The sequence below is a fragment of the Mirounga angustirostris genome, unplaced genomic scaffold (genome assembly GCF_029215605.1).
Source record: "Mirounga angustirostris isolate CCGP_5_RB_7025 unplaced genomic scaffold, mMirAng1.0.hap1 SCAF_5, whole genome shotgun sequence".
Lineage (NCBI taxonomy): Eukaryota > Metazoa > Chordata > Mammalia > Carnivora > Phocidae > Mirounga > Mirounga angustirostris.
The window spans coordinates 175,351,418-175,364,748 of NW_026991713.1; the positions used below are offsets into that span (position 1 = coordinate 175,351,418).

Consider the following 13,331-nt stretch of genomic DNA (forward strand, 5'->3'; position numbering starts at 1 on the left):
GCCAATTAGACCACACGGACTGCGCTTTCCCGAAAGGCCGCAGCCGGATCGGAAAGAAGGTGGCCGCAGTCGCTCCTGGTCTCGGGCGGTTTCTGGGTGTTCGTGTCCCTCAGCTGCCACCTTCCGTCCTTCGGCTCCCACGATGCCGATGTACCAGGTAAAGCCCTATCACGGGGGCAGCGCGTCTCTCCGTGTAGAGCTTCCCACCTGCATGTACCGGCTCCCCAACGTGCACGGCAGGACAGGCGGCCCCGCGCCGGACGCAGGCCACGTGCAGGTAGGAGCGCGCGGCCCGCCCCGCCCCCACCCTCTTGAACGTAAGTTTTCCCACCCCGTCCAGTGCGCAGGCGCCTAATCTCACCCGCCCGCCTCCCGCCCAGCGCGCAGGCGCCGCGGCCGGGCCCGTGGGGTTGGGAGGCTCGAACCCTGGCGTCCGACCTGGCTGCCGTACCCCGGGCTCACGCTCTCGCCAGTTCCGTGTGCGCGCAGTGTCTATTGAAAGAGCTGTTCCTCTTGTATCTATTTCCTTTTCCGCTTATGGCTACTAAAGCTTTTCTACCAAATTGTAGGGACAGAAAAGTGAGGGGCACGTGAATGCTAATTGTGAGGAACTCTAAAGCGAACCCCATTGTCACCCCTGCTACCCAGGGTAACGGGACGTTGCCAGCGCCCCGAGTGCCCGGCTTCCCCGGTCAGTGTGTCCTGAGTCTGCGTCCTGCGCCCCGCTGTGTCGGGCTGCCTTCCGCTGACCTGGCTCCCGGGGCCTCTGCGGGCGGTTCCGCTGCGGCGAGCGGTGGTGCGGCGGGCGCTCCGGTGCACGGGCTGGCCTGGGGCGTGCCCGGGGGGCTGGGGGCTTGGGATTGCCGGCTCCCGGGGGTGGGCCGTCTTCACCTGGACCAGGTAACCCACTTCCCAGAGCGGCGTGTGTGCAGGTTTGTATGCTCCTCGGCCGGTGGGCACGGAATTCCTGGTGCTTGCACCCTCCCCAAAGCTGGTGGGTGGATTGTGGGAGCCTCATGTAGTTTTAGGTCAGGTTTTCCAGACTTACGAGTCAGTGGAGCGCCTTGTTTCTTTTGTAAAGTGTCTGCCCAAGTCTTTCTGGGTTGGTTGGTTGGTTGGTTGTTTTTTTAGAGATATTATTTAGTAGAGAGAGCACAAGCAGGGGGAGTGACAGGCAGAGGGAGAGAGAGAAGCAGGCACCCCGCTGAGCAGGGAACCCGACGTAGGGCTGGATCCCAGGACCCTGAGATCATGACCGGAGCTGAGCTGAAGGCAGACACGCTTAACCGACTGAGCCACCGGGGCGCCCCAAGCCCCAATTTTTATTGGCTGCAAATACACATCTTGGGTTTACAACCTTAGGTCCGTTCTGGCTGAAGAGGGAACAAGTAATTTTTGTAGTCCATTTTCCCTTGGGGTGTTATTCTTCGTTTTAAGTAGACTCCAGGCCCAGTGTGGATCCCAATGCAGGGCTTCAGCTCACAACTCTAGACCAACACCTGAGCTGAGATCAAGAGTTGGAGGCCTGGCTGAACCACCCAGGGGCCCCCTCCTTCACTTTGTCTAAAGTCTTCTGCGTAGATTGGAAGGCAAGTGGTTGGGTTAGTTGGCGAACAATGATACAGTTGTCTCACTAGGGAACTTACCAGCACGTACCTACACCAGCATATTTACAGACAACTCGAGGTCCCTGCCATATGGACGGTTCTGTTTGGTTAGGACTTAACATATTCTTCTCTGGGCTCAAAATAGCACGATGATCCAGTGCTGCTCAACTGGACAGTCTCACCGAACTGAAAACAAAACCCAGACCCAGAGTTGGAAATGTCACATCTCATTTGAGACCTTTTTTTTTTTTTTTGGTGTGCTTGCTTAACTCTCTTGGCCTTTGATGATAACAATATAGGCAGATAATTAGAAAGCAAGCATATCAAAGGCAAATAGGAGCAACACAAAGAATAAACTGCTTCTAAAATACATATAAAATAAAATGGGTAAACACAATATGCCAAGTCACGATCTAATCTGAGCAGGAAAACAAGGGAAAGCAGATCCTGAGCATTTCCTCATTTCTCACATCAAGACAGGTAAAATCAGGCTGTGCGGGGCTCCCAGTCACAGGCCACGGTAGGAATGCATTCGTTTCAGGCATTGTTTACTGGGTTGACTCAGGCGTGGAATCCAGTAGGCACTTCCTTGCCCGGGTACGTCAGGGACCCTACTGCCATTTGTAGAATTGAGCAAGCTCTTGCACACACAAGGCACAAATCAGGCGGGCTAGAGGTGACTGGCATGCTCCTTGAGGACTGTCACTGAGGAACAGAAGGATACCACACACTGGTACCCCTCCCTGCATGTCACATTTTGCGTTCAGACTTACTCTGGTCGGCACCTAATTGTTTCCTCGGCACACTGAAGTCTTCATGCTTCTTTGCTCCACCCACAGGTCAGTCATCTTCATGTCTTTGCTGTTTGAGCGGCAGGCATGGGGAGGTGAGAAAGTGCAGATTAAGCTCTAGGAGAAGAGGGAGGAATGTCGCAGATAGAGGGAACAGAATAAAAGCCCCGTGGCAGGTGGGGGCATGGTGTGTTTTAGGGACCCAAAGGACAGCACAGCCAGCGGGCAGCACTATGTGAGAGGAGATGACCAGAGGACAGGTCATACAGGCTGTTTCCCAAGCCAGGTTAAGGGCTTTGCCTTTTCGGCAAAGAGCCTGTTAGGTTAACATGGAGGTGGGGGATGGGATTCATAGTTGTTTTAATCTCTCTGGCTGCCGTTTTAGAGGTGGATTGGAGGGGTGGCCAGTGGAAGCAGACCAGGTGAAAAGTGGTGTCTTGAACTTGGGCGGTGACAGTGTAGGCAAGCTTTGAAGCCAGTGGAGTCCAGAAAATGGACAGCACGTGGTGATGCATTGAGTCTGTGAAAGGGCGGTGTTGTGCGACATCTGGCTTACCAGCACGTACCCACACCAGCATATTTACAGACAACTCGAGGTCCCTGCCATATGGACGGTTCTGTTTGGTTAGGACTTAACATATTCTTCTCTGGGCTCAAAATGGATTATCCGTTATGAGAGCTAATGAATCTGGAAATAGGTTGTACATTGTGACTTTATCAAGAGGGTTCTTGTTAGTGCTTTTTAAAGTAAGTGTGTAAAGATTTGAGATTTTTTTTCCTCAGCAAATATTATTGGTTACTTATTGTGTAGCAGTCAGTATACCAGGCAAGAAAGATGCAAAGATTCAGTGAACAAAGGACATAAGCATTCCATACTTAGGAAGTTCTACATTTCAACAGTGAAAAAGTTCTGGATGATTCTAAGATACGAGAGGGCCAGTACTGCATTGAGAATGATGTGGGGAATTGATCTTCTGACCCCATGGACTTACCTTTCCAAGTCAAATGACACATTTTGTTCAGCCTCCTTAGTGGTCCCCATTTTCCCTTCTATTAGTATAAATTGCTGAGTTACATTCTCACTGCCCCCCCCCCATCTTTTTCTATTTGTTAAATAAGCAAAGTATTTTGAACTAATTTGGCATTAAGAACAAAGAACAGGGCGCCTGGGTGGCTCAGTCGGTTAAGCAACTGCCTTCGGCTCAGGTCATGATCCTGGAGTCCTGGGATCGAGTCCCACATCGGGCTCCCTGCTCAGCGGGGAGCCTGCTTCTCCCTCTGACCCTCCCCCCTCTCATGAGCGCTCTCTCTCTCTCATTCTGTCTCAAATAAATAAATAAATAAAATCTTTAAAAAAAAAAAAAGAACAAAGAACAATGATTTGGGTTCATTTTCCATGCTCTGTTCTTAAATAGGAGTCCTACAACTTCAAAATGGCTTTCAGTCACTTTTTTTGTTTTAAAGCATTTGTGGATCGGTTTGCAGCGCCTCTTGGACTGTGGGAAAACCAAGATGATTCTGCTGCTTCGTTTTAATATCTTTTCAGAGGTGGGGGGTTTGATGAATTCATGGAATTCAATAGAAGTGATCAAATTTAAACGTTGCTGTTTTGTTAGAGGAAATGAACGTTTCAATGTTGGTTTGTTTAGGAAGAGTCTGACCCATCTCTTCAAGCTCTTGAGTCCCGCCAAGATGATATTTTAAAACGTCTGTATGAACTGAAGGCTGCAGTTGATGGCCTTTCCAAGATGATTCAGACACCAGATGCAGACGTGGATGTAACCAACATAATCCAAGCTGATGAGCCCACTGCTTTCTCGACCAGTGCATTGGACTTAAATTCAGTGCTCGGAACGGTGAGTTCATCTGGAGCGCGCTAAAGAACATCAGAGGCTAGGTGGTTGTCAGTGCCAGAAAATCGTGCTCCTGTGATTCAAGTTTTGGTTTTCTAGTTCTCAAAGGTGGTACAAAGAGCATGTTCTTTTTTCCTCCCCTAAGTGATTGTGCCTTTACACAGAATAAATTCATGAGCTATGAGTGAAGCCAAAGCAAGTTTTAAAGCCGCTTGACTTCTCAGACCTGGTGGAGAAGAGTTGGGAGGATCCCTAGGCAGGCATAGGAGTCGAGTTACAGCTCCCCACCGTTCGAGGTGGCGTGTCATGCAGGCCAGAGGTGGGCGTCACTCTAGCAGCCTCCGAGCCAGGACAAACAGACCAGTGTCAGCTCAGTGCTTCTCAGGCTCAGTGAGTCCATCCTGACTGAGAGCCGCCTGAATCTCAGAGCGTTGGCCGCCCAGCCACAGCCTCATGGATCAAGCGTCTTTTGCTACGTTCGGTTTGCAGTCTTAGAATTAAGTTGCATCCGCCACCTTTAAAGATCAGTCTGCAGGCTTCAGCTAATTTAGGTGACAGTCTGATATGCAAAAAACAATGTCTTGTTTCTACGTGGTGTTATTGAGAGTACCAAAGGGTTTGTCCCAAGAATTCTCTGGAGTTGGTGGTAGAAGTGCTCCTGCGTGAAGACCTAACATGTGGAGGCGGGGTTGCAGGGTCTCCCAGTGACCTCAGCACCTCTGCACTTGGGTTCTTTGATCACCCGGTACATTTGCCCGCACCAAGGACCCAGAGACCCGGCCGGGCCCCCAGGGAGCCAGTCTGGTGGACAAGTTGGTGATCACGCACAGCTGTGCCAGTGTCTCAGGTGCTGGGAGGGTGTCCCAGGGCACAGCATTGAGTGATGCTGTGTTCAGAGAATTGCAGAGCATTCATCATAGGATGATGTGACGGGCTTTAGTCAGGACTGGTGAGACTCATAGTCCGATCGTGGTGGGCTGTGTACAGAAAGCCAAGGAATTTGAGTTTGGCCTCCATGGTATTATAGGAGTTCGTTATTAAGAGCGAACATATGAAATAAAGTCTGCATCTAAAAGGGCAGTATGTTTTAGTCCTTTAGTTAACACCTAGTTTTTTTAGACTTTGCCCACTTGCCATCACCAATGACATTTTGACCCACAGTGTGCGTAACTCACACACAAATTGATGTAGAAACTATCCTGTCAGGTGGTCAGGTGTTGGAAAGATTTGGTAAATGGAGTGACTGTGTGGTTTTCTTTTTTAATAACTTAGGAACGAATACTGTCATTCTTAATGTGTTGTTTTACTAATTTCACAGCAAAGTCAACATTTTATTTGGTGGGGGCCAGCAGTGCAGAGGTTAAGGGGTTGGAGTCAGCTCACATCCCTGCTGCACTTCTTCCTGAGCTCAGTGTGCTTGGGCAGGTTATTTGCCTCCCCAGGACGAGCTTCCTCAGCTGGGAGGTGGGGTGATAGTGGGCGTTGAGGATTCTGTTCAGCAACCCTGGTTAGGCCCTAAGAACAGCACCGGGCACAACTCCACGCACTCAAGTGACTGTTCATGTTCCTCGCTGTTTGGGTTTTCTCCCCGCAGGATTACGGGGCACTGAAAGACATCGTGATCAACGCGAACCCCGCCTCCCCTCCCCTGGCCCTGCTCGTGCTGCACAGGCTGCTGTGTGATCACTACAGGGTCCTGTCCACCGTTCACACGCACTCCGCAGTCCAGAGTGTGCCTGAAAACCTCCTCAGGTGCTTTGGCGAGCAGTCTAAAAAACAGCCCCGTCACGAATATCAGCTGGGTTTTACTCTGATTTGGAAGAATGGTAAGCAGAGGGCACTGGCTGCGCTCGTAGGCTCTGGAATGAGACGGGGCCCCTGACTTTAGTGAGAGGCAGCAAGGGGCCAGGACCGTGATGTTCTTCGGCTACTTGCCGTCGGGTCAAATTCCCTAAGAGTCTAGGAAGCGTGTGGGGTAATTCTGGAAAAGGAGCACAGATGAACCTTGTGAGGGTAGAGAGGGATTCCTGGTTTCCAGTCCTCATCCTGCAAATTCTGAAGCACAGAGGTTGGAAAAGATGGTCTGAGGTCCCTTCTTGCTTGAAAACGGTCCTAATCAAATAACCAGAAATGGTTACTTTTTTTAACACAGAGTTTGCATTCTGTAAACATCCGGTGTAAACTTTCTTAATCATACATGTCTTGGAGACCGATAAAACGTGATGTTCGTGAAAATTCTTTCCCTTGCCACCAGTTCCCAGTGATCAGCGACTCCCCGCTCCCCTTTGTTGCTGAAGCTGTGCTTCTTGCCTTTCAGTGCCGAAGACTCAGATGAAGTTCAGCGTCCAAACAATGTGTCCCATCGAAGGAGAAGGGAACATTGCACGGTTCCTGTTCTCTCTGTTTGGCCAGAAGCAGGATGCTGTAACTCTAACCCTCATAGATAGCTGGGTGGATATAGCGATCTTTCAGCTACAAGAGGGAAGCAGTAAAGAGAAAGCCGCCGTGTTCCGCTCCATGAACTCCGCTCTCGGGAAGAGCCCCTGGCTTGTTGGGAATGAACTCACCGTGGCTGATGTGGTCCTGTGGTCGGTGCTGCAGCAGGTGGGAGGCTGTGGTGGGACCGTGCCGGCCAACGTGCAGAAGTGGATGAGGGCGTGTGAGAACCTGGCCCCCTTCAACACGGCCCTCAAGCTCCTCAAGTGAATTTCAGTAACTGCAAGAGGTTGACTTCGAGAACGGTGCTGTTTCATGCCTGTTGTGGGTGAAGGAACTTGTACTAAAATCAGTCTATTTCAGCCAGTTGCCTAGAATCAATAAAGGCATCATATAATTTGTGGGTTTCACTTTATTTAAAATTCAGCCACGTCATGGGCAGTATACCAGGACACCTGCCAGCAATGTGGCAGACATTTTTTGAGATACAAAAATGAACGTATCCATCAGGGCCTTTAAGGAACGTAGGTTGGTGGGGAGTCAAGTGCTGAATAAAGGGGACACCGTGGGAACAGTACAGGAGCGAAAACAGGAACAGTCCCACCAGAGCTACTTTGAGATGATTTAGATGATTTGGGGGCAAGAGGCACAAAGCTTGGAAAGGGCATGATTCTGAAGTGATGCCAAGCCAAAGGTGAAGATAACAGAAAGGTTGGATGATGTACGCTGCGCTGCTGAGAAGCTGAAGTTGTATCTCAGGGGCAACAAAGAGCCAGCTTTTGAGCCAGGGAGTGAACTCATCAGATGTCTTTCTGGTAACTAACACGCAGCTGTCACAACTGGAACAGTCCAGCAAACATGCAGGCCAGGGCTTGGGCAGTGACGGGGTAGGGGTGCATACCTGGATCTGTGCGGTAGAACATTCTAGGGGAGGTCTATGTGGTCAACAGGCAGAGTTTAAGGAGAAAGTGAGGATGGTGCCTAAGTCTCTCAGACTGGACAGTGATAGTAAAAATTACAAGTCTATGGGCGCCTGGGTGGCTCAGTCGTTAAGCGTCTGCCTTCGGCTCAGGTCATGATCCCAGGGTCCTGGGATCGAGTCCCACATCGGACTCCCTGCTCGGCAGGAAGCCTGCTTCTCCCTCTCCCACTCCCCCTGCTTGTGTTCCTGCTCTCGCTATATCTCTGTCAAATAAATAAATAAAATCTTTAAAAAAAAAAATTTATGAGTCTATGGGATATGAGAAGGAAAAGAGCAAAATAGGTTTAGCTTTTTGGGTTTTTTTTTAAGATTTTTATTTATTTATTTAACAGAGCGAGCACAAGTAGGCAGAGCAGCAGAGAGAGGTAGAGGGAACTTCTACAACTTTAATAGGTCTTGTCCAGGCTTACTAAATAGAACTATACCATCTATACCCTAACAAAGACAACATTTACATGCCAGTTGACTACTTCAAGAACTAGAAGTCCACTTTCACATTTACAGAGCCTAATTAAGGCAGGACAGGAACACCCCCATCTTTCACGTCATCCTTGGCCCCTTTGTCCTGAGAAAGGAGACTCAGCTGCTTCTTTAGTTCTTCGATTTCTTTTTCTTGCTCCAGTATTTTCATCTGTAGGGTGAGATTAACCTGTCAAGAGAAAATTTTGAATTCCATTAAAATGGCCTCTTCCATTTTATTTTTTTATTTTATCTTTTTTTTTTTAAAGATTTTTATTTATTTATTTATTTATTTGACAGAGAGAGATATAGCAAGAGAGGGAATACAAGGGGGAGTGGGAGAGGGAGATGCAGGCCTCCCGCCGAGCAGGAAGCCCGACGCGGGACTCGATCCCAGGACCCCGGGATCACGACCCGAGCCGAAGGCAGACGCTGGACGACTGAGCCACCCAGGTGCCCCGGCCTCTTCCATTTTAAATACACAGGCCAACCTCCCTTTGCACGGTGCGCCTGAATCCCAGTGCCCACAGCTGGCGGAGCTGCGCCAGCGTCGGGTTGCCCGGCTCCATAACTAACTGTCAGCACCTCAGCCCACGATGCCTGTCACCACCAGGGGCCAGTCATCACCTGGCTCATGGCACACACCAGGCCACGTGTGTGTTGTGTTGCCTCCGTGTGTCCTAACTGACACGTGGAACTGGCCAGCGAAGATGGAAGTGCAGCAACCTAATGAAAAGTACGGACGCTGGCAGCCGAATCAAATCGCACCACGTGGTGTCAGAGAAGAAACAGGCGGCCGTGGGGTGTTGCTCCCGCCGCCGCCAGGCACACGGGTGTGCAGCCCCAGGACCGGGCAAAGAGGACTTAGCAGAAATGAGGAAAAGGATGAAGATGTCCCAGAGAAAGTGACACCAGCAAAATTCATGTTGAAAGAACTCTCGGGGGGTGGGGGGATGGGTTAGCCCGGTGATGGGTATTAAGGAGGGCACGTACTGCATGGAGCACTGGGTGTTATACACAATCACGGAACACTACATCAAAAACTAACGATGGATGTATGGTGACTAACCTAATAATACAAAAAACCATGCTGTACACCCAAAACAAACTGAGGGTTCTAGAGGGGAGGGGGGTGCGGGGATGGGTTAACCCGGTGATGGGTACTAAGGAGGGCACGTACTGCATGGAGCACTGGGTGTTATGCACAAACAATGAATCATGGAACACTACATCAAAAACTAACAATGTGATGTGTGGTGACTAACATAATAAAATTTTTAAAAAAACAAAAACAAAAAACTCTCAGAGATCTCTCACAACTTCGAAAGTGCAAAGGATACTTGACCGCTGATCCAAACTTAGAAAGGAGTGTACAGTTCACCAGCACAGAAAAGAAGCTCACTGTGTATCCTAAGTTCTATGGTGAGATGCAGGCAGGCACTGTTCAAACCACTCCTGAACATGTAAATAAATACAGTTTTATAACTTGCTTCATTTCCACATACCTCTGCAACTGACAGAGTTTTTAATGTTTTGAGAAACATTTGTAAAGGTCATGGGACAATCATAACTTCCCGTGGATTACTAAGATCCCCTTGCGTGGTCTGAGCTCAGCAGCCATTTTCACAGTCCTGTATGAACGGCCGTGCAAACCAAAGACTGCCTGTCCACACAAGTTTTCTCTGTATAGGCATGTGAAGGCTATTATATAAAAAATTCTACAAGAGAAATACCATAAATGCCAAATAACTACGGTCTCTAATAGCTAACTTAACTGGGAGTTAGAAAATCCCTTCCGTAGAAAAGAGAAATTTAATCACCACATCTGCTGTTTCCAAAGGCTCAGAAAAGTACTACACCTACCTGTTTACCATTCAAGCTAGTAAAATTCACTGTTTTACCTGAAACTCAGTAAGCCTTAAACAGAAAATAAATCAACGGAACAGTTACTACAAAGAGCGCGCAGACCGGTGTGCATCACGACGATGTCGGGTATCTGCTGCACACGGGCCGGCTGCAGCTCCTCCCCAACCCCCCGCCCAGACTTCTCCCTTAACAGGTCTGAGCAGCCAAGAGGGCCTGGGAATTCCATCCGGTTCCTGAGGATTTTATGCTGCTGGCCTGGAGACTACACTCTAAGGACCAGCGCATCTAATGCAATGCCGCTCACACACTGTGGAGGCAAATCATTTGGGGATCTTGTTAAACGCAGATTCTGAGCTGGTATGTCCGGAGTGGAGCCCAAGACCCTATACTTCTCAAAAGCCCCCAGGTAATGCTGATGCTGCTGGTCTGGGGACTATGCTTGCGGTAGCAGAGCACTAGGGGATCTGTGAATAGATCTTTGAATCAAGCTTTTGTTAAATCTCAGAAAGTTTCTGGAGGAACAGAATGGATGAATCGTGTTTCCAGTACTTGTAGACTGGACATGGTACTTGGCACGGTAACAACGGGTCTGGAAGGAGGGGAGGAAGGGGCTGCCCTGGGAGGAGGGGAGGAAGGGGCTGCCCTGGGGCCCATCCCACATCACAGGACTGAAAACCAGAATCACACACTTGAATGCTGAAGGACCGCAGATGGGCAGAGGCGGTCTCTGCCACAGTCACTCCAGCTCCCCCCAAGATTTCCTGCTGTCTTTTACTCTCTGGTATGTGCCCCTTTTTACTAGTAGATATGCTGTAGTGATTTATAAAAGGTTATATTTCCTAGTCAGAAAGGAAAACTAAAGCCTTTGGACTTAGCAAGAGGAAGCTAGAAAGTAGAGCCTATATATAATTACAACTTTTAGACACTGGCCGTGGTCACCTTGCTTACTTGGACTAACTAAGGCTGTGCTTCTGGGAACTCTGAGAATGAGTTTAATCTGGTTTCCATAAACCTTATTCTAAGCTCAACTGGGGCTCCTGGCTGGCTCAGTCCGTGGAGCGTGTGACTCTTGATCTTGGGACTCATGAGTTTGGGTGGAGAGATTACTTTACAAAAAAAAAAATATATATATGTACATACATTTCCAGAATTTTGGAAAAGTTCACTCTGCAGCAGCTGAAGAGCAGACGGTCTCTGAGATGCGTTCCTTCTAGTTAAGTGCTGGATATACTTGGCTTGCACGGGACACCTCTTACTGAGGGATTCAGGTATCTGACCACTTCTTAAACCTGTTAAAACGTGTACTCGCTCCATTTCTGTTCCAAACGGCTGAAAGAGCTCTAGCAGGATCACACCCAAGCTATACATATCTGACTGGAAAAGCGGGAGAGAGGTAATTTAGTAGTGAAACACAAAAGGAGACTATCACCATCCTCTCAAACACAAGATTTCTAAGACAGGCCGATTTACAGACCCTACGATGCAGGGCACACAGTGGGCAAGCTGACCCCTCACAGAGGCAAGTTTCTGCCACCTAGAATCATGGCCCTGAGGGAGAGCTGTCTGGTACCGTCGCAATCCCCATCTCTTCCAAACCAAGAAGGGCATCCACGGCCACAAAGCCCGGCCGGGTGAGGGGCAGGGAGAACGCCCCCGGCCCCGTCCACAGTCACTACCATACCAGTGACCCCAGCACTCCCTGAAAATCCGGGCGTGGAGCAGCCTGAGCAAGAGACGGGAGCTCCCACGTGCTGGGGCCAGCTACTGGGGTCGGCGTCCCTGCGGCCTGCTCCCCTCTGCCTCCACACACAGCGAAGCATTCTGGTAAAGTTTAAGAAACTTCATAAAATCTGTTACTTTTCCTGAAATCGTTTTTCAAGGAAGGCCTTTAACCAGGTAGGATTTGAGGAAGAGCCATGGTCTCTTTCTGCCAGTTCACGCCCGGTCACTGAAAAGCTGAATGATTCATCAGAAGGAAGAAAATTTACTAGGCTGTTACTTTGAGAAAAGGATTTCCTTTAACATTCCTTCAAGGAACAAAACGGATTAGACCTTTTCACAGCCCGAACTGTGACGTTTTAAAAGGAAAGCTCATTTCAAAAATAATTTAGGACACCCATGGATTTAGAAGTAGTAAAGTAGGGGTGCCTGGGTGGCTCAGTTGGTTAAGCGTCTGCCTTCGGCTCAGGTCATGATCCCAGGGTCATGGGATCGAGCCCCGCATCGGGCTCCCTGCTCAGCAAGAAGCCTGCTTCTCCCTCTCCCACTCCCCCTGCTTGTGTTCCCTCTCTCGCTGTGTCTCTGTCAAATAAATAAATATCAGGCTCCCTGCTCGGCGGAGAGTCTGCTTCTCCCTCTGACCCTCACCCCTCTCATGCTCTCTCTCTCTCAAATAAATAAAATCTTAAAAAAAAAAAAAAAAATAGAAGTGGTAAAGTAGCCTGAAAATCAGTGTAGTCAGATTTAGGTGAAAAGTGAGGTTTCCTGTTAATGGCAGTTTCATGTAACAGACAACCTACCCTACTCTGTTACCTCCAAAAACACCAACACGAGAACTTCCACTGCACTTACTGTGCTTTTTGTTACTTAGGACAGCAGACCAAGGCCAGCAAAAGGGGGAAAAGCAGCAAATACTACCTTGGCGTCATACTCAGATCCTTCCAACTGCTCAGGAGAAGCGTACAGGCAAGTACCCACTCTGGACGTGTGTGTGAGTGTCCCTGTAATTTGAAAAGCCAAATATTAAAACACTGCAGAGTTCCCACTGTCTGCACCAAAGAACATGGACTCTGAGCAGGGTACTGTAGGGAACGATGGTTGCTTTTTGTCTTTATCTTACTTTTGCTATGACATTAAGTCTTTATGAGTCTCTTTAAATACTGACAAGTTCAATCATGTTTTTTTGTCTTAATGCCAAAAAAGAAAAGAACCAGAATAAACTTACTCTTCCCATCTCTATCGATCCAGTCTGTGTTCTTCTGTATGATGTCTGTGCAGGCCAGACCAAAGTCTCCTATTTTTACTTGCTGATCAGAGCCATGAAGAAAAATATTCCTGGGCTGTAAACAAACAAGAACAACTCCTTGGTGTTCTTAAAACAGTAAAAATGGGGGCGCCTGGGGGGCTCAGTTGTTACGCGTCTGCCTTCGGCTCAGGTCATGATCTCAGGGTCTTGGGATCGAGCCCCGCACCGGGCTCCCTGCTCAGCTGAGAGCCTGCTTCTCCTCCCCCCCCACCCCCGCCCCTCCACTGGGTCGTGTTCTCTCTTTAATAAATAAGTAAAATCTTAAAAAAAAAAAAAACTGCCTCTATTTGGCACTGTATGACCTGGGAACAA

At 48.9% G+C, this 13,331-nt stretch overlaps 2 protein-coding genes across 7 annotated transcripts in view; one reads left to right on the forward strand and one right to left on the reverse strand.

The window, feature by feature from the left end:
• The first annotated feature begins 3 nt into the window (after positions 1-3).
• On the forward strand, positions 4-7,086 carry AIMP2 (aminoacyl tRNA synthetase complex interacting multifunctional protein 2). 3 transcript variants are annotated; one of them, XM_045875825.3, is made up of 4 exons: positions 4-157; positions 4,048-4,254; positions 5,846-6,077; positions 6,569-7,086. In XM_045875825.3, the coding sequence occupies exons 1-4, from the start codon at positions 143-145 to the stop codon at positions 6,955-6,957; spliced, it is 843 nt and encodes a 280-aa protein (XP_045731781.1). In that variant the 5' UTR covers positions 4-142; the 3' UTR covers positions 6,958-7,086. The 3 variants fall into 3 exon arrangements, with proteins under 3 accessions (XP_045731781.1, XP_045731780.1, XP_045731782.1); XM_045875824.1 differs by having other exon boundaries at positions 6-277; XM_045875826.2 differs by lacking the exon at positions 4-157 and adding an exon at positions 440-932.
• EIF2AK1 (eukaryotic translation initiation factor 2 alpha kinase 1) overlaps positions 7,082-13,331 on the reverse strand; it is a 31,794-nt gene continuing 25,544 nt past the window's right edge. For 3 of the 4 annotated variants that reach the window (XM_045875827.3, XM_045875828.3, XM_045875830.3), the window contains exons 12-15: positions 12,939-13,053; positions 12,632-12,714; positions 11,135-11,368; positions 7,082-8,318 (exon numbers count right to left, since the gene is read on the reverse strand). In XM_045875827.3, coding sequence (XP_045731783.1) covers positions 8,181-8,318; positions 11,135-11,368; positions 12,632-12,714; positions 12,939-13,053 — 570 coding nt within the window. In that variant the 3' untranslated portion in view covers positions 7,082-8,180. The remainder of the gene's footprint in view (positions 8,319-11,134; positions 11,369-12,631; positions 12,715-12,938; positions 13,054-13,331) is intronic. The other variant, XM_045875829.3, reaches the window with a different exon arrangement.

Coding starts and splice junctions, on each gene's coding strand:
- AIMP2 (XM_045875824.1), top strand. CDS start 143: ATGCCGATGTACCAGGTAAAGCCCTATCACGGGGGCAGCGCGTCTCTC. Junction 4,255..5,845: donor TAAATTCAGTGCTCGGAACG/GTGAGTTCATCT, acceptor TTCTCCCCGCAG/GATTACGGGGCACTGAAAGA. Junction 6,078..6,568: donor TACTCTGATTTGGAAGAATG/GTAAGCAGAGGG, acceptor CTTGCCTTTCAG/TGCCGAAGACTCAGATGAAG.